This window comes from Octopus bimaculoides, chromosome 11, assembly GCF_046866305.1.
Source record: "Octopus bimaculoides isolate indiv1 chromosome 11, ASM4686630v1, whole genome shotgun sequence".
NCBI lineage: Eukaryota > Metazoa > Mollusca > Cephalopoda > Octopoda > Octopodidae > Octopus > Octopus bimaculoides.
Window position 1 is genome coordinate 32,054,493 of NC_142938.1, and position 27,524 is coordinate 32,082,016.

General features: G+C 37.3%; 1 protein-coding gene across 9 annotated transcripts in view; it reads right to left on the reverse strand.

The window, feature by feature from the left end:
- Positions 1–4,707: 4,707 nt before the first annotated feature.
- LOC106873369 (UBX domain-containing protein 1) overlaps positions 4,708–27,524 on the reverse strand; it is a 75,865-nt gene continuing 53,048 nt past the window's right edge. For all 9 annotated transcript variants that reach the window (XM_089359779.1, XM_089359778.1, XM_089359777.1 and 6 more), the window contains 7 exons: positions 24,041–24,172; positions 21,920–22,039; positions 18,188–18,259; positions 15,508–15,556; positions 14,610–14,732; positions 7,703–7,886; positions 4,708–4,875 (listed from right to left, as the gene is read on the reverse strand). In XM_089359779.1, the coding sequence (XP_089215905.1) occupies positions 4,841–4,875; positions 7,703–7,886; positions 14,610–14,732; positions 15,508–15,556; positions 18,188–18,259; positions 21,920–22,039; positions 24,041–24,172 (715 nt within the window). In that variant the 3' untranslated portion in view covers positions 4,708–4,840. The remainder of the gene's footprint in view (positions 4,876–7,702; positions 7,887–14,609; positions 14,733–15,507; positions 15,557–18,187; positions 18,260–21,919; positions 22,040–24,040; positions 24,173–27,524) is intronic.

Consider the following 27,524-nt stretch of genomic DNA (forward strand, 5'->3'; position numbering starts at 1 on the left):
TTTCTTTTGTCTAATATCCCTGTCTACCTCCTTGTTCCACCACCACGTTACTCTGGGTCGAGAGGGGACTTTACACCAGCCACAGATCTGGTCGGTTGCTCTCAACAGGTTGTCCCGCAGAAATCTCCAATTGTCTTCCACGTTGTATGATGCTATATTCCCTTCTATTTCGTCAAATGCTTCAAGTAACTTGTCTCTAAGTCTCTGTCCATTTGCAGGGTCTTTAAGCTTCCACACCCTTCTCCTCCAAGCCGGTCTACTTCTGGAGACCCATTTTGCCTTGATCCCAAAGTCGCTAACTACTAATCTATGTTGTGGGGTACATTCTTCGCCAGGGAAGGTTTTGGCATTTATAAGCCGCCCTCTTTCCCTATTTCTGGCGAGGATGTAGTCGATTTGGCTAGAGTGTCTGCTAGATCAGTAGGTGACTAGAACTTATTTGAGAAAGACAAACCCTCATTTCTTCTTTTTTGGATTTGATGTCATTGAGGGTTGAAAATCCCAACTCACATAAATACAATGTAGAAAACTGCATCAAAATGGATAAAGCTTTTTTTGCCCCTGAGGGGTATTCTCTTATATTAGCAATCCAAAATGTATCAGCATACTTGATTTTAAGTCTGCGATCACTGGATATAGATGCCAATTCCTCTTCTTCACATATTTTCAGACCAATATTAGATGGAATTTTTATGAAGAGATTTCAAGCCCAATCATACTCATCTGTGTTCAATGATGGAAAATAAAAGTTTATTTTTACTTCCAGATTTGTCAAATGTTCAAATACAATAGGAGTCATTTCTTTTGTGCAGCTTTTATGTATTAAAGAAAACATTTCAAAGTTACCACCTTCAGCTCTATTTTGCCAAATTACAACTTCCTTTTTAAATGAAACCTGCTTATCTGTTGAAGTGAGAATATTTTCATTTCTACCTTGTGTTGACGCTATTAAGTGGTGCAAATATCGTTAAATATTCCAGCTCGGCTTCATCACCTAGCATGGTTTTAACCATCTTTCTACAAGCAGGTGAGATAATCAACTCAGCTAAAATATGCAATTTCGTTTGTAGTGCAATCATTTTGACTATCTCAATAGACGCAACTTGAGCCTTTTCAGAAGCATTCATCCTTTTCTCAAAATAGTTTCTTTGCTTAGATTGCTGTTCTAGCAGTCTTTGGAAATAATTCAAATCTTTACATTGAAGATTTAAGTGTTTAGTTGTAAAATGTCTTTTCAACTTGCTAGGCAACATGCCTTCATTAGATAACTTTTCACCACAAATAACACACAGCGGAAGAGGTTGATCCTCGTTGCCAGTTCAATGAAACCCAAACTTTAAATAGCTGTTGCAATATTTATGATTGGGTCAAGCTTCCTCTTAGTAAACTTTTCCAATTTATGGGTAATTTAGTCTGTTAATATGAATTGTATTGCACAAAGAACACAGATTACAAATAGAGTCAAACTGAGACAAGTGACCAGTGAGCTGTAAAGGTGGCAGCATGTCACATATCAGACTTTTGAGAAGTCTTTCAAAATTAATAGAAAAGATGAAAATTCTTGCCCCTATACAAATAAAAAAAATTGAAATACAGCTGCAATACGTGAGGACGTATAAAAAGATTTAGTTCAACATCATATATTTTAGTTCAATAGTTTATTTTTCACAGCCGAAATAAACTGAAACTTTAATTTCACTTCTGGTCATAGGGCAGAGGAGATGGGGGTTGTTTATTTCATTTTTTTTGTTTTTGAAAATTTGAAATTTTACAGAATTTTTTTTTTTCAGAATCATAATATCTGTATTTTTCTATGTATTTCACCAAAAAAATATTTTAAAAAATGTGAAAATTTAAGAAATTTGGGAGTGGGGGGGATTTCAATTTTGAAATGCAGATTTTTTGGCAGATTCGGAATCTCCACCCTCAATATAGTAACAAAAAAAATCACAAAGTGGGTGCAATCCATGATCTTTACCTCCGCTGATTGAAGAGTTCTTATCCCTATGAAATCTCAGATTCAAAATTAAATAACACTGTCATACCATAATTAGCTTAAATGAATTGAATGAGACAACCACCTCTTATTCTTAGTTTAGAACTTGGTATTTAGTTTATTGCCACTTAAACGTTTATATATGAACTTTCTAGTGAATTTCAGTTTGTATTTTTCATATTTTGAAATATAATCTTACTTTTCGAGGCGCACCTAATTACATCTTGCAGTGCACCAGTGCACCACGGTGCACTGTTTGGGAACCACTGGACTAGATCGAAGCTAACTGGAACTACCACTGTACCACATTGCAGCATTAAAATTGGCTCGGATTTCATGATTCCAGAGATGTCAATACCAACCTACATTCAGTCTGGGTCGCATCAGAAGCATCAGCACTATGTAAACATGTAAGAAACTATAAAAATGCAATTTGGAAAACTATCTGGCCAGGATAGTGGAAGGCACAACAAAGCATCTAATAATGTCAATCAGGTGATGATAATGGCAGTGCTTAAACTTAAGCAACACATAGCAACTAACCAGGATAATAGTGTTCTGGAAACATGTCTGAAGCAGTCTCACTCTCCAGCTGGCCCACTTTGCAGTCCTCACACAGGTTAGATTACTGGGGGTCCAAAAGAGTGTGCAGTGTTTGTTACTGAATGCTATGCTGGCATTTTTACTGTCAAAAATCCAAATGTAACATCTACACTGCTACTGACACCAAATTCTAGAACATCTGTTGAATTTACTTTTGTAAATGCAGTATACATGCACCTCAGGCATATACGCAACTAACTATGCCTCCCTTAATCTTGATAGTGTTACTTGTCTGCTTTACAAATATAGCAGGCTCTTTCTACTGCACCAGCTTTCATTCCACTTCTAATTCTGCCTTAATAACTGTTACCCCAGCATTATTTATTCCCTTCAAAGTGACCCAGCTTGATATGTAGAAAGGGTGTAGGTCTAAACTCCATAAGGTGTACCCAGTGCTATGGACACCTAAGAGGTGCAGCAGTATCAGAAGAAGTCTAACAGAGAATGTAGCTTTTGTGTGTGGCAGATGCGCAGGTACAATAAACACTAAGAATGTACAGAAAATAGACTTCGTCAAATGCCCAGAGGGATACTTAGAAGTAGTAGATAGCTTCTGTTAACTAGGTGACCAAGTCAGCAGTGGAGGATGCTCTGAGAGAGAATGTAGCTGCTAGAATAAGAATGGGCTGGGCAAAAGTTCAGAGAGCTTCCACTTTTGTTGGTAACAAAGGGCCTCTCAGAGTGAAAGGCAGATTGTACGACGACTGTGTGTGAACAGGCATTGTTACATAGCAGTGAAATATGAGATGTGACTTCAGAGAGCATGCAAAAGTTTGAAAGAAATGAAGCTAGCAAGTTCTGCTGGATGTGCAATGTCAGTGTGTACATACAACAGAGTGAAAGTGTCTTGAGAGAATAATTGGGTATAAGAGGCATCAGATGTAGTGTGCAAGAGAGAAGACTACGCTGGTATGCGATGCATATACATATAGATGAGGACAGCTATATAAAGAAGTGCCAATTTCTAATTGTGGAGGGAACCTGTGGAAGAGGTAGACACAGGAAAATGTAGGATGAGGTGGTGAAACATGATCTTCAGTTGTTGAATTTCATGGAGGTGATGACGAGTAACTGAAAATTCTGGCTATTTGCTGTGCTTGAGAAGACACATCAAGCCAAGTGAAATTGTGTTCATGGCCAGTGACAGTGACATGTAAAAAGTGCCTGTGCCAGTGACACACACAAGGCACCTGATACACTCTATGGAGTGGCTGGTGTTAGGAAGGGTATCCAGCCATAGAAACCAAACCAAAACAGACTAGAACCTGGTGCAGCTCTCTAGCAGTCAAACCATCTAACCCATTCCAGCATGAAAAATAAACATTAAATGATGATAATGATGATGATTCCCTTGTTCAAAAAGGATGACCACATATCACCTGTCAATCACCAGTCTCATAAGCTGTATCACCAAATTGAATTTCTGGAACTTTCATAACCTTATTCAACTATCACAATTTAGATTTATCCCTAACTTCAGCTGCTGTAGCCAACTAATCAATTATGTTGAAGACATCAAACAAATCACAGATGCTAGCTCATGGTGGATGTTATCTACCTCAATTTGGCTGAGCCTTAAACCCTGTGCTACACAAATGGCTGATGGTAAAGATCTCTGCAATGAGCATGAGAGCTACATTTTATAATGTGTTGAAGTCATTTGGTTCCATTAAAAAGAAGTATTGACAGTACTAGGAAAATATTCAGTAGCCTATGTGATGATATCTGATGTCCCACAGGGATCTGTACATGATCTTCTGTTGTTTGTTACATATACATCAACAAAATATATGCCAAATTCAAGCATGCTATTGTGCTAAATACAAAGCTGACATTAAGTTGTACCTTGAGATAAATAAAAACAGATTATTATATAAATTTAATGAAGGCAGCATCTTCTTCCAGAACAAAATTATAAATGCCATGAACACAGCCCCTTACTCTAGGCCAACCATTTAAAAGAGTAACATAACACTTAAGTAAAACACAAACATTTTTAATATTCCAAAATTGTCCTTGCTAATAAGAAAGCATACATATATATATTTACATATATATATATATATATATATATATATATATATATATATATATATATATGTATATATTATATATTGTATTTGTATGTAGAACAAGTTTTGTTTTCTGTTTTGCTCTGAAAAGATATTTTGTTGCTGTGAAACCCCAAGCATTGTTTTAGTGAGTTGTCTGGCTTCTTTAATTGCTATATTTTCACTTGATTCAAGAAACATTGAGGACAGCCGATGGAACCAAACCTGAAAGAACAATATAACGTGATCAATAAACATACAGATAGACACACACATACACATGTACAGTTACACACGAAGCTCAGAGTACAAATACATAAAAAGATAGACTTACAGATAGACATCCATGTACAATTGAAATTATTAGAAAACATTTAGAAATTTAACAGTGTTTATTGATAGTTATCATGACCATGTTAGTAAAAAATGGGTGCAAAATTAGATAACATCACCTCCACATCACTCACTGACATTACATTTTGCCAACAAAAGATACAACAGCAATTAATTAGATTCTTCATAGGCTATAATTTTACTTGAACCCCCACCTACCTATCTCTTCCTGACAAACAATAAACTATAAAGAGCATAAAATGCACACCCAATATTTTATAACACATTGTAACCAGACCACACCTACAAACTACCTATAACACAAGATGCTAAAAATGAAAACTCACCTAGAGAGATCATCATCATCATCGTTTAACGTCTGCTTACCATGCTGGCATGGGTTGGACAGTTTGACTGAGGACACCAAGCTCTAATCTGATTTGGCAGAGTTTCTACAGCTGGATGCCCTTCCTAACGCCAACAACTCCAAGAGTGTAGTGGGTGCTTTTACATGCCACTGGCACGATGGCCAGTCAGGCAGTACTGGCAACAGCCATGCTCAAATGGTGTTTTCTACGTGCCACCTGCACAGGAGCCAGTCTAGCAGCACTGGCAACAACCTCGCTCGAATGTTGTTTTTCACGTGCCACCAGCACAAGTGCCAGTAAGGCAACGCTGGTAACGATCACACTCGAATGGTGCTTTTTATGTGCCACCGGCATGGGAGCCAGTCAGCAGCCCTGGTAACGATCACGCTCAGATGGTGCTCTTAACGTTCCACTAGCAAGGATGCCAGTCAGGCGGTGCTGTCATCGGCCACGTCAGCAAATTTGATTTCGATTTCACTTGCCTCAACAGGTCTTTGCAAGCAGAGTATAGTGTCCAATGAAAGAAAGGTGTGCATAAGTGGGCTGGTTACACCACTGGCATAAGCCACGGGTTATGGTCTCACTTGGCTTCCCCCCCCCCCGCCACAGTCCTCTGCCATTAAATGAAACATAAGTGCCAAATAGCCAGACACATGTATAGCAGAACGCAACAACACTCCAAAAACACTCAGCCCAAACAAACATAAAAAACAAAGAGATAAATAACTGCAACACTACCATTATAGCTGACTTCTAACGCTGCACAGGGTGTATACAATAATTACCAAGGAAGAATAACTGGTATGTGTACTGACTAATTCTACCTTGACCACCATTACCACTGTGTCTATGGAGATACAAAAATAGACAATGAAGTCTTCACAAAACTCCACACTACACCTATAGGATGCATCACTATATGTTGCAGTGTGTGCAGTATAGTCATCAGTTGATTTATAATAAAAAGTATTTGGACATTGACCATACAATTTTGTCTATATCTAGTGTATAGATAATGTATCAGTGTATTTAGTATATAGACAGTGCATCTAGTGTATATAATGTGCAATCGACATGTCCTAACTTGCTCTGAGGTACAGATTCCCCCACCTACAGTGTTGATAATCACCCACTGTAATCTGACCACTGACCAATGATGGGTTAGAATTTATCAACCATCCTTCAACTTGATTTTAGCTAGCCTTACAATACCCAGGAGGTGGCACACTGAGGTATACTGAGTCACATATGAGAGCTGAGTGCCAGAAGGTTGCTTATCATTCCTAAGGAAATATCTAAATAAAAGTGATCATCTTACAAGGTGATCTTTGAGAAGACATTGGACTGGTGGGGGAAGTCCTTGGTGTGACATTAGACACTTGTAAATATGGCTCTCAATTGAATGTTACACAGTCATATCTTATGTTCTTAAAAATATTCTCAATTGTCTTTGAAAGTGAAATCATTCTCTCTGTTATGATACAATAACATACATTTGAGTTCCTTATAAAAGAAATAAAATCTCTCTGACTCAGCTTTATACAATACCATTACAAGGAGATAAAGAGGGAGTCTTTATATGGTTAAACAACTTGTTAGAAATAGCAGCCAAATTTCCCTTAAATCATGACCTACCACTTGAAAATAAGGTGATAACATAGTTGTAGACATGTAATGATTGAAAAAAGCAGAGGATAGAAAGCGTTTCATTGTACAATAATTCAACCAAGAACGATATGGAACTAAAGAACAATAAATATCACACCTCAAGCCACTTTCACAGGGATTCACAACACCCTCAATTCCAACCACTACAATGTACTCCATAAAGAACATTACACACTTCTATATATACCACACTCCATCAAAGACACTCCACACTTCTATATAACACCACACAAAATATGAAATACTTATTTTAAAGACCGAGATACCTGGTACTTTACTGTACTCAAGAAGATCCCTCCTCCACAGCAGAAGAGTTAAGGCCACATCCCCTGGTGAAGAGGATTGACATGCAAGAGTCCTGTGCTGGTGCCACGTGAAATCCACTTGTGCTGATGCCATGCAAAAGCAATCGTGCTGGTGTCACATTAAAAGCACCCAACTCACAGAGTAAAGTGGTTGACGTTAAGAAGGGCACTCAGCCATAGAAACCAAGCCAGCCAAATCAGACTGGAACCTGGAGCAGCTCTCCAGCTTGCCAGCTCTGGTCAGAGTGTCCAACCCATGCCAGCATGGAAAACAGACATTAAAGAATGATGATGATGATAATGAAAACATACAAAATACTAAAGTAAAATAAAATGAAAGAAAGCCAAAGGAAAAATGATGATAAATGTAACAGTTACCAAGTTGAAGAAGTGACATAGCCATATCATCATTTGTGTAAACTTTGCGGGGGAAAGCTGTGGACAACTTGGGAACAGAATTATCATCTTTGGACCACTTAGTCATCACATAAACCCTAACAGCGGCCAATGATTCTTTAGCTTTGAATTCTTTCTTCAAGCTTTCACCTGTTGGTAATCGAATCTAGAAAAATAATACAATTGAACAAGAAAATATATAACCAAACTTTATAATTATGAAAATTAAAAGAAATCCAATAAAACAAAAATGAAACAAAGAATACAAGAATACAGTAAATAAAATTTTAAAATATTGTGAAATATCTTCTGAAGTTTTATTTATAAATTGAAAACAAAACTAGAAGTTAATGTTGGAATCAAGTTAGACATGTTGAGACAACACGAAAGATATCATTAATGGTCATTGTTTAGCACTAGAAGAACTCTGATCAAACTGACCCATAATCAAAGACATTCCATCCATGACTATCCTGTCATTTTCAAGTTATGGACAATATAAGCTTATGTGTCCTCAGTACATAAGGTATGATGTGATATTCCGTCACTGACAGTATCTGACATATCTCAGTTGTTGTTTAGCCCTAGGTTGTCCATGATATTAGCCCTTTTCATATCAACCTGCTGGAGACTGACCCTGGTCCGATTATACAAAACTTCTTGTTCCAAAGTGATGTTTACAATGCAACTTTACAATGCAGCTACTGTTTGTAGAAGAGACAGACATTACATCTGAGACACACAGCTAAGTCCTCATCTTATTTTCATTTAAATGTGACTCAATCAGTCAATGCTTACATGTGTATAAATATTATATTAATAATGATGATGGTGATGATAATATTAATAATTAGATATTAAAACTTATTGTAAGTTGTGTTAGCAGATAATAACTAAAATTGTAAGCAACATATCTGAATTCTCTGCATACAACCTAAATGTACATGACTTGCTCCCCTAGCTACTTGTACTACTTTTCTGTGAATAGACACTCTCTCTTTGTACATATACTTGTGTACATGTGCTTGTTAGAGTACTGTATACATGTAACTATGCGCTTATATGGACTCCATATATATGTATATGCAAATGTGCTTGTGAGTATGTATATATATATATATATATATGTATTTCACCTAGGTGTGTACTCATGCAAACTGCATATATATATATATATATATATATATATATATATATATATATATATATATATGAAGGGCATCCAGCTGTAGAAACTCTGCCAAATTAGATTGGAGCCTGGTGTTGCCATCCGGTTTCACCAGTCCTCAGTCAAATCGTCCAACCCATGCTAGCATGGAAAGCGGACGTTAAACGATGATGATGATGATGATGATGATATATATATATATATATATATATATATATATATATATATATATATATATATATATATGTATATGAATATATATATATATATATAGATAGATAGATAGATATGTAAAAATATGTTTATGTGGGTATACGTGATCTAAGTGTACACTTATATGAATTGCATGTGGATATATGTATAGATAGATGGATATAGGTGTTTGTATATGTGGGTATGGGTGTTTATGTATATAGGTGTGTGTGAGTGTGTGTATATATATATATATATATATATATATATATATGTATGTATGTATGTATGTATGTATGTTTGTTTGTTTGTATATAAACATGTAAGATTCATACCATGTGTAGTGTTTGTATATATAAACATATAAGATAAAAGCTATCGTACTGTGTAGTTACCCTACCTGCCTGTTCAACCCCCTACTTATCTTCCTGGTCAGCCTATGTGCCTTACTTTCATGCCCCTTTACCTTTCCTTATTGTGCCTTAAATATGGAAGCTGTATGGGATTGAGGAAATTGTAATGTAATTAAATTGAATTAAATAACAATGTACCAAAGCTTTGTGTCACTTGGCAAGCATTTGCACAGATCTTCTTTTTATCAGGTACTGACAAAAGACTCTCAACAATGGCCTTCCTATTGTCACTCTCAAGCTCACAATTTCAGGGTCGCTACCATCAACGTTGGCACAATGAAAGGTAGATCTGGTGAGATTATTGAAACGTGTGCGAATGAATAATGGAATGCTTGCACTTAGTGTCTCAGAGAAGAAAGATGAATGGAAGTGCCACTATGAAAGGTTACTAAATGTGGAAAATGAATGGGAGAAGGAGAGTCTTTAAAATATTGAACCAACTGAAGGACAAGCCATCAGAATTGATGTACATATGTGAAGTGTGCAAGAAGTGAGATGGAATGGAGCCTTTGCTAGATACTTCATGGGTAAGAAACAGAGGTTCAAATTCTTCTGGGTAGGCAGGAGTGATGGAGTGGATAGTATGGACATGCTCTTAAAAGAAAAGTGGGTAGATAAGGTAATTGAGATAGTCAGAGTATGTGGTTATTAAGCTAAGACTTATCATAGACAAATTAACAGTTACATTTATCTCTACCTATGCTCCAGAACTTGGGCTGGCTGATGTCCAGAAGGACCAATTCTACAAGGTCCTTGTTATGTCTCAAGCTACTGCTATCTAGCACCTTCGGATGATCTCTACTCAACCGCTACTCAACACCCTACCATGGCCATACTACCTCTATTTATATGTCTTGGGAGATTCTACTTCTTCGCCTGGGGGCGTTGACACAACAGTCCTCTTGCAGACTACCTCAACAACAAGTGACAGAGACTTGGTTATTGTGGTTGGCAATTTTAATAGACATGTTGAGCAGCAGTCCCATGGATTCTATGGGATGCATGGTGGTTATGGCTTTGGCCCTAGAAATGAAAAGGGAACAAGACTACTGGTGCTCTGTGATGCAAATGACCTCATGATCTACAACACTAACTTCATAAAACCAGCCAGCCACCTAATCACTAATCAGTCTGGTGGGCACATAAACCAGATTGATTACCTCCTCACCAGGCAATGAGATAGGCAGATGCTCACTATGCAACATAAGCTACGAGTTAGTGATTTCAGAATTAGGTCTAGAAAGGCTCAGAGAAATAAACTACACTGGAAAAGAAGATTATGGAAGGTCAAAGACCCGGCAAACTGTCAGAAATTTAGAGATATTCTAGAGGAAGCCTCTGGTGAAAGAGAGGAGGAGGTAGGGACATATAGCTTAGAGGACAACTGGATGTTCCTGTGGGACAATCTACTGAGGGCTGAAGAGCAAATTTGTGACTGGTGCAAAGTCCCAATGAGGCCAAGGGTGACATGGTGGTAGAACAAGATGGACAGTACCATAAAATCAAAGAGATAAGCTGGGAAAGACTGGAAAAACAGTGAAGCAGAGAATTACATCAGGTAGCCAGAAGGGAAGCTAGGCGTCAGGTTTATATAGCAAAAGGAATAGCAGAAGGTAAGAGATTTACCAATGTCTTACTGTGTGAAGATCAGAGGCGTGAGGTGTTCCGGATTGCAAAATAGTGTCAGAGAGAATAGAGATGTGGTGGGTGAGAAACGTGTGCGAATGAATAATGGAATGCTTGCACTTCGTGTCTCAGAGAAGAAAGATGCATGGAAGTGCCACTATGAAAGGTTACTAAATGTGGAAAATGAATGGGAGAAGGAGAGTCTTTAAAATATTGAACCAACTGAAGGACAAGCCATCAGAATTGATAGCAGTATAATAGATAAGGATATGAAGACGGGGAAAGCCCCTGGACCATAGGGTGTCACTGCCGAGATGATAAAAATCCCTGTCAGTGTGGGATACAGCCTAATCACTTGCATAGTTAATCAAGTTATTCAGGAAGGCGTCATCCCCAATGATTGGTGTAGTAGTATTATAGTTAGCTGCTACAAGTGTAAAGGTGGTGCCTTAGATAGAAACAACTACAGAGGTATCAAACTACTGTACCATGTCATGAAAGTTACAGAGAGAGTAATAGCTCAACTGATTAGGAAAAGAATTAAACTAGATGAGATGTAGTTTGGTTTTGTATCGGGGAAGAGTACCACAGATGCTATCTTCATAGTGAGACAGCTGCAGGAAAAGTATTTGGCCAAGAGTAAGCCACTGTACTTAGCTTTTGTCAACCTAGAGAAAGCTTTGGACAGAGTCCCACACTCTGTTATAAGGTGGTCTCTAAGGAAGCCAAGAGTAGAGGAGTGGCTTGTTAGAATCATACAAGCCATGTACAGTGAGGCTGTCAGTAAGGTGAGAGTCAGCCATGAATATAGTGATGAATTTAGCGTACAGGTAAGGGTTCACCAGGACTCAGTTCTTAGTTCACTCCTATTCATCATAGTCTTCCAGGCCATAACAGAAGAATTCAAAATTGGATGCCCATGAGAAGTACTATACGATGATGAACTCACTCTTATTGCAGAATGTGTAGCAGAATTGGAGAAGAAATTCCAGGTATGGAAGCAAAACCTGGAATCAAAGTGCCTTAAAGTTAATCTAGCTAAGATCAAAGTTGTTGTTAGCAGGAAAGCAGATAAAACTCTAATTCCATCAGGTAAATGGCCCTGTTCACTATGTAGGAAAGGAGTTGGAAGTAATTCCATTCACTGCACCCAATGTAAGCTACGGCCACAAGAGATGCAGTGGAATCACAAGTAGATTAACAGATAAGGTCACCTTTGTGTGTGGCAGATGTACAAGAACAATAAGCACTAAGAGCACATGGGACTTAGATTCTGTCAAATGTCCAGGAAGCTCTCTCGAGGTAGTAGATGATTTCTGTTACCTAGGTCACCAAATTAGCAATGCAGGTGGATGCTTTGAAAATATTGTTTCTAGAATACAAATAGGATGGAGTAAGTTCAGAGAACTACTACCACTGTTGGCAACAAAAGGATGCTCTCTTAGAGTGAAAGGTTGATTGAATGATGCTTGTGTATGAACAGCTACACTCTGTGATAGTGAGACATGAGCTCTGAATGCAGAGGACATGAGTAGACTGGAGAGGAATGAAGGTGGTATGCTCTGCTGGATGTGCAGCATCAGTGTGCATGAACAACAAAGCGCAATTGTATTGAGAGAAAAGTTAGGCATAAGAGGAACCAAATGCAGCATGCAAGAGAGAAGACTACTTGCTTTGGACATATGATGCATATGAATGAAGACAGTTGTATAAAGAAATGCCGGCCACTGAAAGTGGATGGCATCTGTGGAAGACATGTTGGGGCTCACAGAAGAAATGACACAGGACTGAGATGTCTGGCAATATGAGGTTCTAGAGAAAACCCGCCCACATCAACAACCTGTGTTCTAGATGCATTATGCCCCACCCACATGTAACAATAGATTTTTCACACACCCTACCCCAACACACCAAACTATGTCCCCACTTCCCAATCTGTTTCTCTTCCTCACATTTCCTCTTCATACACTGTGATTGTCTCCCACTCCCCAATCCAGACCTCGCTACCCTGCTTACTATATTGTTTCTAATCCCTGTCCCCTCCCCCTCTGTATACCCAGATTCTCACCAGTCAAAGCATTCACCCCCACCATCACCACCACTCCTGACTCCTTGACTATACCTCTGCCAGCACTTGCCACCCACTATTCATCTCTCTTCCTTATGCTACCATCCTATCTATGCTCTGATCCCCATTCCTTGCAAGTATACCCTGGCACTTACCACTATCCCTCTCCTGCACTTGCTGTCTCCTCCTCTCTCTCTTTCCCTTGCTCTCCCTTCTGGCTGAGTAATTATGTATCTCCTCCACAGCAACAAACCTCATTCTTGATCACTCTGCCTCCCTCCTTCTCTTGCTCTTCCCTCTGGCTACATAACCATGTATCTCCTTTACAGCAGCACACCTCTTTCTTGTTAAGTCCCCTTCTCTCTCTAGATAACCATGTCCTTCCTCTTCAGCAGCACACCTGTTTCTACCCGCTTATTAACTCTTGCTCTCTTTCTCTCCTTCTCTTTCTTTTCCTCTTTCTGGATGGGTAACCATGGACCTCCTCTATAGCAAGACATCCGTTTCTGCTTCTCTGTCACACTCTAATTCTTCATCATCTAACACAAGATCACCTCCTCCAATGCCCCCCCCTCTCAAAGACTCTTTGTTTTGCAAAGTTACCTGGTGACCCCTGCCAGTGCAGGTGCCACTTAAAAAGCACCCAGTCCACACTGTAAAATGGCTGACATTTGGAAGGACATCCAGCTGTAAAAACCACACCAAAACTGACCTCACTTGTGCGAGTGCCATGTAAAAAGCACTGAGCCCATTCTTCTGTTAGGAAGGGAATCTAGCTGTAAAAACCATGCCAAAACAGATACAGAAGCATGGTGCAGGCTCCTGCTTCAGCAACTCCTGTCAAATCGTCCAATCCACGCCAGCATAGGAAGATGACATTAAACGATGATGATGGTCTAATACACAAAACACACCATGCCAGCATGGAACATGGACTTTAAAAGATGATTATACATACACACACATATCTAGCACCACCCATGCAACAGAACCATGACCATATGGTTTAGAAATTTGCTTTGTAATCTCATTGTCTCAAGTTCAATCCAAATACACAACACCTTTAATGCTTATCATTACCTCAGATTAAACCAAACCATTTTAGTGAAATTAGAGGATAAAGAAACTGGAGGGGGGGTATATTAGATGGTACTGTATTTCAGCGGTCGATTTAATACATCACATGGTTTAACCACACTAACACTACTTGGCCCCTAGGTACGTTATGTGGGGTTGACTGTTGAAAGAGTCTGCTTACATCTCAAGCTGAAGCTAATCCAGGAATTGAGCATTCTTCATTGCCCCAACACAGCTTCAAAGGTTCTACAAAAGTCAAAAAAGGTATCCTTTCTCCTATGTCTAAGCTTTTCCCCTGTCTCACACAGAATACCAATTAATATTCAAGCAAACCCAAACACTTACCAGCAGTTTACATTCAGAATAATCTCTATCAGCAACATTTTGGGTGTGTTCAGTAGGGGACTCAAGTTTAACTGTTGCAGTAGAATTTGCAGAAAGAGATCCTCCTTGCCTCCTTTTGTCATTCTGGAAGGAAACAATAACTTGTTAAATGAATTATATTTCAAAGACAGCATTCAGCCATAGTAACACAAAGATATTAGACAGTCATAACAACCAAGGACATTACTCTGTCATAACTGAAGGAAGTCATTAACAAGTCATAACAAAAATAAAAGAAAAACAGAAACATTTGTATCTGAGATAAATCACAAGACCTGGTTGGAGACCCAACAATCCAAGTTCTTTTACAGGGCTTAGAAAAACTGAAGGACCATTTCAATAAGTGTGTGAGTCTGAGGGGGGAATATGTTGAATAAAATCATAATTAACTGATCCTCTTGTATTTTCTTTTACTCAAAGCCAGGAACTTTTCAGTACCTCTCATACATCCCCAGCATCACTAAGATCAATGGAATGTACACCACCATCAATAATAGCAGAGAAACAGCAACCATCACACACTAAGTCCACCTTGCCTGCCACTGCCATGTTTCACCCCCAAAATCTACAAACATACAGAAATAGATTTGAACAGTGGAGAGAATGCAACATATCTACATTGTTATGCTGCATTCCATGCAATTCATCTCTACATATCAGAGTATAGAAGTACAGTCTTCAGTTAGGTAGAAATATGATAAAACCAGTAAAATGTTTCTCTGGATACCATTTGGTAATTTGGCCAACTGCCTGTGCTTTATAAGACTGTTTAATCAAGGGTGACCTGAAGCTAGGAACAACAATAACATTGCAGTCTGAAATCAGAACTGCCATTAAGAACATGAAACAAGATACTTACCTCTTGCATTGCTTCACGATCTTTCCTAATATTGTCTAAAACTTGATCCCTGTTCAACAAGTTCAGAAAATAAGAAAGAAAAAATATATATCAATACTTGATACAATACAACCAGAAACATTAAAATATGTGGCACAGCCAACACTATCCCAATATACTAAAACTGTAAAGATTACTGGTTGAAGTTATAAGAATATACGCAATTTCCCCTCAGGTTCACTATAACAGCTGTATTTACTAGTAACTAAAATTCAGAAATTAATAATAATAAGAATAATAATGGTTTCAATTTTGGCACAAAGTCAACAATTTTAGAGGGGAGTAAAAATGTCCATACTATTCAAGTAAGCACACCCACACACCCACATACATGCGCCTATATACATATACTCATCCACCCTCGCTTGAAACACACACATGCTCACCCACACATTCGCCAAAATATATATATATATATATATATATATATATATATATATATATATATATATATATATATGGGCTGAGGTGGTGAGGCAAGACCTTCGTACATTGGGCCTCACCAAGGCGATGACTACTGACCGAGACCTTTGGAAATGTGCTGTGCGTGAGAAGACCGGGCTAGCCAAGTAAGATCGTTGCCAGTGCCCCTGGATTGGTTCTTGTGCGGGTGGCACATGAGATGCACCATTTTGAGCGTGGCCGTTGCCAGTACCGCCTAACTGGCTCCCGTAGGATTTTCAAGCGAGATCGTTGCCAGTGCCCCTGGACTGGCTTGTGCGGGTGGCACATAAAAGACACCATTTCGAGCGTGGCCGTTTTCGTGCGGGTGACACGTAAAAGCACCCACTACACTCTCTGAGTGGTTGGCGTTAGGAAGGGCATCCAGCTGTAGAAACTCTGCCAAATTAGATTGGAGCCTGGTGTTGCCATCCGGTTTCACCAGTCCTCAGTCAAATCGTCCAACCCATGCTAGCATGGAAAGCGGACGTTAAACGATGATGATGATGATGATGATGATGATGATGATATATATATATATATATATATATATATATGTATATGTATGTATATATACCCGCATACACGCTCACACACACGCGTGCGCAACACACTCACACCCATACACACGCACGTAAAAAAGACTCATACACACACCCGCAAAAAAAGTTCATACACACGTCAATATACGCACATGCTCAAGAAAAATGTGCACATATTGATGTGTGTATGAACCTTTTTTGCACGTGTGTATTGGTGCGAACATGTTGCATGCACGTGTGTGTGAGCGTGTAAGTGGGTGTGTGTATATATATATATATATATATATTTTAGCAAATGTGTGGGTGAGCATGTGTATGTTTCAAGCAAGGGTGGATGAGTATATACATATAGGCGCATGTACGTGGGTGTGCGGGCACGCATGTGTATGTATGGACATGCCCGCTTATGCGATTACTATGGACTTATTACTCCTTTACCTTTACTTCCTCCACTCACTTTGTGGTCATTCTAATAGTTCTTTCATCTTAATAACAGTCAACCACACAGTAATTTCCCTTTGTTTAACGGTCATTTTCATAGCAATTTTCAATGGCCAGATAACTGAAGAGATGGCGGCATGGGTTTCCGCCCCAACATCCGAAACTCATAGTTTTATCATGGCTACCAAATAATCGTCACATATTTTTACAGATAAATTCCTCTATTTACATAATATCAAGGTCACTTTTTTTCTTTTATCTTTTCTATCAATATATACATATATATATATATTCTCTTTTACTCTTTTACTTGTTTCAGTCTTTTAACTGCGGCCATGCTGGAGCACCGCCTTTAGTCGAGCAAATCGACCCCAGGACTTATTCTTTAGAAGCCTAGTACTTATTCTATCGGTCTCTTTTGCCGAACCGCAAAGTTACGGGGACATAAACACACCAGCATCGGTTGTCAAGCGATGTTGGGGGGACAAACACAGACACACAAACACATACATACATACATATATATATATATACGACGGGCTTCTTTCAGTTTCCGTCTACCAAATCCACTCACAAGGCTTTGGTCGGCCCGAGGCTATAGTAGAAGACACTTGCCCAAGATGCCACGCAGTGGGACTGAACCCGGGACCATGTGGTTGGTAAGCAAGCTACTTACCACACAGCCACTCCTACGCCTATATATATATATATATATATACATACACACACACAAGTAAGTTTATTTTAATTCATCTTTTATCTCCTTAAACTATTAAGCATGTCATATCTGTCAACTAAATTCAAAGAAGGAAAATAAATCCCTTCTAAGTTCATTTTGATTATATTTCAAAGTACAGTTTTGATTAAATGGCAGGATTTCAAAAGAATTTTTGAAATTCTTTGCTCGAGTTTAATATAATAACATGTTTTCAAATATGCTGTCTAACACAGTGGAATTTCCATAGGTCTTCCTAGCAATAATGATAATAGAGTTTAAGAGTTTGATTTTGATACATGGCCAGCAATAGTAACAGGAAGTGGTGGTTAGTCAATTACATTAATCTCAGTACTTGACAGGTACTATAATTTATCAAACCCAAAAGGTCAAATAAGAGACCAGTTCTCCCCTTCATAATTCCTGACCTTATGCCTAAACCACAAACCATTATTATTTTTATTATATGACAATAATATAATGATAATTTATAAATACCTACCGTGCCAATTTTTTCTGTAATCTGTCTCTCTTTAAGTCTTCCATAAGTTTTTTCCTATCAAAATCTTCTTTGCTAAATCAATATAAACAAAACAGAAAAAGGAAATTATCACCATGATTATCAGGTTCATTAACTTGATATTTAATTCATATCATCATCATCATTTCGTGTCAGTCTTCAATACTGACATGGGTTGGACAGTTTGACAGGAGCCAGCCAAGCTGTTGTGTCTGCTTTTGCATGGTTTTTATGGCTGGATGTCCTTCCTAACACCAACCATCCAGTAGAGTGGACAGACTGCCTTTTACACAGTACCAGCACAGGTGAGGTCAGTTTTGGCGTGGTTTTTACATACATATATATATATATACACACACACACACATGTGTATATGTTTCACTGGACAGATGGAGGGATAGATATATACACATCATCATCATTCAACATCCATTTTTCATGCTGGCATGAGTTGGACGGTTTGACAGGAGCTGGTAAGCCAAGGGACTGTGCCAAGCTCTTCTGTCAGCTTTGGCATGGTTTCTATGACTGAATGCTCTTCCTAACATCAACCACTTGAAATGATTTTTATCTGTACTGAATGATTTTTATGTGGCACCAGCACTGGTGAGGTCACAGAGTAACTTGCAAGACAAAGACCTCTCAACTGAGAGAGGGAGTGGTATTGAGGTAGGTGGCTTTGGGCCTGGTGATAAGCAGTTAAACTATGATAGAAGGACAGAAAGAGATGTCTTGTCATAGAGGAGGTACATGGTTACCCTAGTCAAGAAGAGAGAGAAGACAGTAGTGAAGATCTGCCAGGACATACCCTCAAGGTACAAGGATGTGAATGTAAGTAGAGTGGTACAGAGGAATGGACAGAAAGAGTAAATAGAGAGTTCACAAGAGTGCAAAAGGAGAGTTGTGGAAGAGGGTAGTAGAAGAGACATGTAGAAAGTGGTGAAAACAGGTACATAGGGGAGTGGTAGGGTAGTAATGATATGGTTGGAAGGGGGAGGACAGGAGAAAAAGGTGATACAGTGACATTGGGCTGCAGGAGTGGAGTGTAGAAAAAAAGGAATTGTGGTGAATGATGAGATGTAGTTTGGTTCATTGGGGGCATGGGATGAATTAACATAATGTGTAGGTGGAGAGTACATAATACAGTGCTTCCAGAACTCAGTTTCACTGAAGAGAATGAGTTTTCTCAAGAACTTATATCCACCAGACATCTTGATTGATCATCATCTCCTCTCTGAGGCTCAACATCTTGAGATCTACCCTCACTACTTCATCCCATATCTTCCTGAAACTCCCTCTTCCACAGGTTCCATCTGCTTTAAGCAATCATTACTTCTTTATACACCTGTCCTCATACACATCACATGACCAAACAATCGTCTTCTCTCTTGCGTACTACATCTGATTTCTCTTATACCTAGCTCCCCTTCTGATGTATTTGCACATTGTTGTACATGCACACTGATGTTGCAAAAAAACTAAGAGCATGCTAGCTTCAGCTTCATTCCTCTCCAGTTTACACATGACCTATGCATTCAGGGCCCATGTCCCACCACCATGGAGCATAGCTGTTCATACAGAAGCTTCACAGAGTCTGCCTTTCACTCTAAGGGAGAGGCCTTTTGCTGCCAACAGAGATAATAGCTCTCAAAACTTTCTCGATCCCATTCTTATTCTAGCAACTACATTTTCAGAACATCCTCCTTCATTGCTAATTTGGTCACCTAAGTAACAGAAATTATCTACAACCTCTAGAGAGCCTCCTGAGCATTAAAAAAATTTAATTCCTATTGTTATTGTTTCTACACATCAACCACATACAAAGACTACTTTCTATATTAATCTACCCATGATCCCACTGCACCTCTTATGTGTCCATAGCTTGCACTGGGTGCATTGAATGGAATTCTTTACAGTACTTTTCCTACATAGTGAACAGGGCCATTTATCTGACAGAAAGGGAGACTTACCTGCTTTCTTGCTAACAACAATTTTGGTCTTTGCTAGGTTAACTAAGGCCCTTTGATTCCAAGTTTTGCTTCCAAACCTGGAATTTCTTTTCCAATTCTGCAACACATTCCACTATAGGAGTTAGGTCATCAGCATATAATAATTTCCATGAGCAACCAGTCTTAAATTCCTGTTATAACCTGGAGGACTATGATGAATAAGAGAAGACTGAGAACCAAGCCCTAGTGAACTACAACTTGTACACTAAACTAATCACTGTACTCATGGCTGACTGTTGCCCTATTGACAGCACCCTTATACATCAGAAAATTACTATTTTTAAATCTCACAAGGAGAGATATGTAGCAACAGTACTTTGTAGTAAAGATTGTTTGCCAACATAACATGGCAGTCCTGGTTTAGGACGAATGTTGCTGTAGTTTAGCCCCAGGAAACATAGTCTCCAGCTGGCTATACAACACGATCTGTGACCTTATATTTTCGAACAAGGGAATCTAGCACCTCAACTCAGCTCAAAACAATATCTGTGAATCGCAATTTCCAGGTTATTTCCCTTCATCAGAACAATTATTCTGTGCTGATGAAGGGAAATAACCCGGAAATTGCGAAACAGATATTGTTTTGAGCTGAGTTGGGGTGCTAGATTCCCTTGTTTGAAAATATAAGGACACAGATCGTGTCGTATAGCCAACTAGAGCTAAATTACAACATTCGTCCTAAACCAGGACTGCCATGTTATGTTGGCAAACAATTTTTACTACCCTTATACATGACCTGACAAGCTCTAACAAGCCATTCATTTACCCCTAACTTCTCCAGATAACATAACAAGGGACTCTGTTGAAGGCTTTCTCCACGTCAACAAATGCCAAGTACAATGATTTATTTTTAGCTGATGCTTCTCCTATAGATGTCTCACAGGAAGACAGGTATACAGGAGTGTGTGTGTGTTTTTAGAGATATATGTAAATGTCGAACAATGAGAATTAGTGCTCAATATATATATATATATATATATATAAACATATATACGCACACATGCATGTGTATACACACACACACACATATATATATATATATATATATATATATATATATATATATATATACATACATACATGGAGAGAGTAGAAGAGATAGAGAGGACATAATAGGAAGTGGAACAGAAAGAAAGGAAAAGAGAAGGCAAATGAGACAAAGAAGAGAAGAGGAAGAAAGGAAAGCTGAATAAGTTTGCAGTAGAGACCATAGTTGATTAAAATGGCCCACCGCCCCCTTTTTCTCCACCAATACAAGGCTGGTATTTACTTTATTGAGCCTAGAAGAAAAAGGTGCTCCTTGTGAGACACAAAGGGATAGAACTGTAGTAGAGTCAGTTATATAATCTACCGTTTCTACTTATAGAAAGTACAATAACTATCCCAATTTAATATACTATTTTACACAGATTATTGCTCTCACTGGTTATCACTCCATACAGCTATCTCTTTCTCCCCTTTTCTAGATATCAGCCCCTACACTAAACACTGTATCTGCCCTTCATTCAAATAACTATCTGTCAAATTCCATTATTTTTTCTTCATCCACTACCATAAACAAAAACTTTTACATCATGTACTCATTAGATACCTGAATAATGACAGGATGGCCTAAACTAGAATATCTTTTGATTAAAGATCTGTTTAATCAAGGCTGACTTAGGATTAAACAACACAACACTTCTAATATTTATAGCAGTCTTACTATTCTCGTAACTTTGATATTTCTTTCCCTTCAGATCGTCTCTTTTTCTCTTTCAGAACCTGTTCTTTCCGATCTCTCTCTTCATTCTCAAGTCTTTTCTGTACCAGCAAATCCTGCACCCTAAATTCAAAACAGAAAAAAACAAGTTAAAGAAAAAAAAACAAAGAAAAGCAATAGTTTTAAAAACCAAGATTTAGTTTATTTTGTATACTTTTCAGAAATTCCCTTCATATAGAACAATATCATCACCATCAGTTTAGTTCCATTTTACCATGCTTGCATGGGTTGGATGGAATTGTTGAGGCAGATTTTCTATGGCTGGATTCTTTACTTGTTGCCAACCTTCACCTATTTACAAAGAAGATCATATTTTTTCTTGAGTTGTTTTATGTTCCCATGGAAGACAGAAAATGAGGGACTCCCCTTATATGACATTCATTTATAACTATCACATGATGTCAACACAAGGAGACAGAAACACTCACATAGACCAGCACACACAGACATATACATATATAAGAAAGGCTTCTTTCAGTTTCTATCTACCAAATCAACTCATAAAACTTTGATTGGCCCAGCATTATAATATAAGATACCTAGTACCACACAGACTGAACTCAAAATCACAAATTTAGGAAGCAAACATTTTAACCAAACATTTTTGGAATTTTAATAATAATTTTTCAGCAGATTTAGATGTGGTACTGAGGATGTGGTACCTTGAGGAATTCTATGAATATTGAGAATGGGTCTTGATGTGTTCACTCGACTTCCAAGAAATAAAAGCTAAATCTTTCTGAAATCATGCACTAGTGTCTTGAAAAAGAAAGACACATTAGATAATGTAGTCTTAGATGCACTATTTGAGAAAAAAATGTCAAAGGCATTCCAGCCTTTAACACATCTGACAACTATGTAAATAATGAAAATATTCTCTTTCTTCCTCCACTCTTGCTGCCTGCCCAACCATGTCATCTCTCAACTGTACTCTGCATTCCACTCCCAACTCATCAACTGTATTATCATTATTATTACTATCCTGCTGGTCTCCCTTACCCTACTTTCCTTAACTCATGTATTATGGATCATCTGTCATTTATCCACCACTCCCTATACCCACCCTTCAACCCTACCCAATCTTTACAGTTGCTGCCTATCTCCCCTTTCCTATTCCCCCCATCTCTTGCTCCCCTAAACACTTTTGCAAGCCCCCACATACCAACACAGACTCCTAGTTCCACTGTCACTACTAATCTCGTAACTTGAGGGGCCACTTGGACACTTCAATACCACTGCTTATCTCTTTGCCACTCCTACAGATAATTCACCTCCACTCTTCTAAATGTGAGTAGCTCCTCGACAACAAGAACCTGCTTGCCACATACTTTAACCACTCATCTAGCAAGAAGCACCCCTGACTCTGCGTCATGTTTCATAGCCTTGTGAGCAGCAGGGTAACTTCACTAGTGCTAGTGGCACTAGAAAGGGTATCTAGCCATAGAAACCATGCCAAAGCAAACAAAGGAACAGAGTGCAGCCTTTGGACCCATCAGACCCTATCAAACTGTCCAACACCCGCCGTTACCATATTATGATGTCTTGAATCATGTTAATATTTCTGTTGAACATAGGTACAGCAAGACTGTTTCTTAAATGTCTCTCTTTACTTTCTTAATTTTATTAATTTTCTACAAAGGTATAAGGCTCAAATTAATGAAAATGGAGGTGAAGAGTAGGTGATTAAATTGATTTCAGTTTAGATTTGCATCTCTGTTTCACTAATTATTTGAGAGAGAGGTATGTGCGGTACTTCATTTTATCAACCCTGAACAGATGGAAAGCAAAGTTGACCTCTGCAGGATTTGAACTCAGAATTTAAAGGACTATTACTAAATACTGCAAAAGCATTTTGCCTAATGCTCTCACAATTCTAACAATTTACTGCCTTCTTTAATTATAATGAAACAGTCACCATTCTCAGAAATCAAAACTAATTCAAATAATATGAAAAAGGACTTTATCTAAAAACTTAAAATAAAAAGAAAATTACTATAATGAAAGAAATTAAATATTTCATAGAAATGCTTCTAATAAAGATAAAAAAGAAGAAAAAAAAACTACCTTTGAAGTTGTTCCTTCTTGGTTGCCTCATCCAATGGCTTCACCTTGTCTTCACAAGCAGCAAAGTTGGTGTGTTTAGTTCTAGCCGCATGCATGCTCATTTCATCTTCATTGCGCAAAGGTTTTCCACAGCTACAGAAATCCATAAATATACAAACCAAAAACATTCGGAAGGTCAAATGAGCATAACAGAAAGATAACATGGAAAATAAGCTAAAATCAATGTTAAAGCAATGATGATCATCATCATCGTTTAACGTCCGCTTTCCATGCTAGCATGGGTTGGACGATTTGACTGAGGACTGGTGAACCAGATGGCTACACCAGGCTCCAATCTGATTTGGCAGAGTTTCTACAGTTGGATGCCCTTCCTAATGCCAACCACTCGGAGAGTGTAGTGGGTGCTTTTACGTGCCACCAGCACGAAGGCCAGTTACGCGGTACTGGCAACGGCCACGCTCAAAATGGTGTACTTTATGATGATGGGCCTCACAGTTACTACAAAGAGGAAATGAGAATGCAAGATATTCATGCCTCTCTCTCAAATAATTAGCGAAACAGATGCAAATCTAAACTGAAATAAAAAATTTAGAATGCTAACAGAAGTTTCTCTTCTCTATGTTATTAAAGTTAGGATAATAATTGAACCATGGCATGGACCCTCTCACACACACAGCCAATAATGAAAGACAAGGCAAAGATATAATGGTAATGTTGACAAAGGTCTAGGAATAAGTATTAGAACTTCTTGGTGAAGATTCAAGTTGCAAAATAAATGAAAATATAAGGTGTTTATTTTAAGAACAACGAGTTATCTCCCTTGGTCTATTTACGGTAAAGAGTTTGGATTAAATGACATAAAACAAATTTAGAAATAGATATTTGGGAGAGATGTAATTATTAGTATTATGCAAGCAAAGCATACCGTAGGTATGAAAATAAACTATGTGCCAGTTAGAGCCTAGGTTATTGTTGATAATAATGTATAATTATATGATCAAGAATATAAAATATTTAATAGTAGAGTGTAGTTTTAGTAAGAAAAAAGTTTTGAAATAGGTGATTAATGTTAGTGTTGGTACATATATTATATAGAATGCCTATATATTAGTAATTAAGTGGAGCATGCACAGAGTATGAGTATAAAGTTTGTGGATGGTATGGAAATATATATACATGCATTCTATACAATTATATGTACTTATGTGGGTGAACTTACAATATTTAGGTACACGTATAAATGTATAATCAAGTATGTGAGGAAATGGTAAATGTGGAAAATGTATATAGTGCAAAGTAACATTGCAACGGGTATTAGAAAGGTTGTATTAAGTTGATATAAAATTGTTTGAAGTTGGGATTAAGTTTTTTTTTTTTAAATGGTATTTAAAAATTATAGATTAAAAATGACTGTTAAAGATTAGAAATAAATCTTAAAGAGTTAAATGATGTTATGGGAATAAGAAATGGTATTAAGAGTGGGTTACAAAATGATAAATGATATTTAGAGAGTATATAGGTAATACTTATTGAGCAAATTGAAACATTAAAAGGCAGGATTTAGATTTTAAAAATATGTAATTAAGGTGGAAAGTATGTATAATTAGAGTTGTTAGGTCTATATATAATATATAAGGGTATTTATATCAGATGTATTATATATTATTATTTTGCCAGAAAGGAAGTGGGGAATTATTTATATTTAGAAAAAATATATTTGTGTACATGTAAGCACTGGGAAAATTTCTCAGATCTATCATTTAAAAGTTTATGCTTAGAAAATAAAATGTACGTCTCAGTGAGCAGGTTTTGGCCAGCGGTTCGTATGCATGAGCATTACTTAGAATTTTCCATTTAATTTTATAAGTTATATTGCTATCATTTAGTTTCCAGATAAATTTACTTAGGCCAGTGCTATTTCGTTTATTAGCATTTCTAAAGGAGGTCTGATGGTTTGCAAGTCTAGATTTTACATAACACGAGGTTGCTCCGACATAATAAAAATATTTGCCTTCCACTTCAACGGTTGCTTGGTATATTAGGTTTTTATGTTTGCAGTAATTTTTAAATTTATATTTTTCTTTAACCCTGCAATCACAGAAATCATTTAAATAGTTATTAGATGTGTTATTTGTGTTAGTATTATTGTTCATGTGTTGTCTAGATATATTATGTCTGGCATTTAAGTTTGTTTGGATAATATTTGTGTTTGTATTTAGAGAGGTGTTCTTTCTATTTGTGTAATATGCATAAGTACTTACTTATTAGGTTTACTTTCGCCTAGCTAGATTCTGGCCCCATATAGTACACACATAGTAAACAATCCGAGGACTTTAGACTTATTTATAGAGAACATATCTAAATAATTTAGTCATTGACCCTAAAATTTCGAATAACACTACCATGCATGTAGGTCCTATTAGCTAACACTAATAACTTCAATAATGTTTATAACAATATTATACTAATAATCATTAGTGGATAGGAACCTAGACTCTTTTAACTTCATATAACACTTCCTAAACAATTAAAATAGGAGTATAGTAGAAGTTGCCCAATGACATAATTTACACAAGTAGATAGACTTGAAATTTCTCCAACCACTATATTTTTCCAATCACTATATTATTACTATTATATTATTACTATTATTATAATTTTTCTTCGTACTTTATTTTTTAACTTACATCTTAATTTTCATTTCATCTTATTTTATTTTTTACATTTTCAATTTACTTTTTACCCCTTCATTTTATGTCTACCTCTTTGTATCTTTTATGTATTTCCAAATATATCTGATGGTTTCTGATAGTTTTGCTATTTTACATCTTTCTAACATCACCGATTCATTCTGTCAGTATTTTTACTACTTCTAATGCTCTTTCACTATTATGTTTTTAAAAACGATTCTTGTAAAACTTTATTTCTTAAAATTGATTGTTGTAAAACTCTATTCCTATAGAACCTTATATCTCTATATCAATTATTTCACTTATTGTTAATTTGCTGCTCCCTTTTAACACTTATATTTATTTCTTTTCTTTTCAAATCATTTCCTTTATTGTTCATCTCTCATTTCAACTTGTTGTTACTTAATACCAGGTCTATTGGCAGATCTAAAAAACTTTTTTTTTAATTCAAAAAATTTTTTTTGAATATACGTAACTCAATCTATTGAGAATAGTATATTAAATATAACTGTTACATACTCAAAAACAAGATATACACTTGTAAGGTGTATTGTATGTGTGTATACATGGATGGACGTGCGTGCATGTATGCGGATACTATACAAGGAGATATATCTATATATGTACATGTGATTAAGGATATGTGGATATGTGAGTGTATGTATATGGTTACTAGGGTGTAACTGTAGATATATATGGAGATGTGTGTGTATATTCATATATTTAGAGCTGTGCCTAAAGAGGCGAACTTGTATATGCTCGAGCATGTTAGCGTATGTATCTGTATGAGTGTG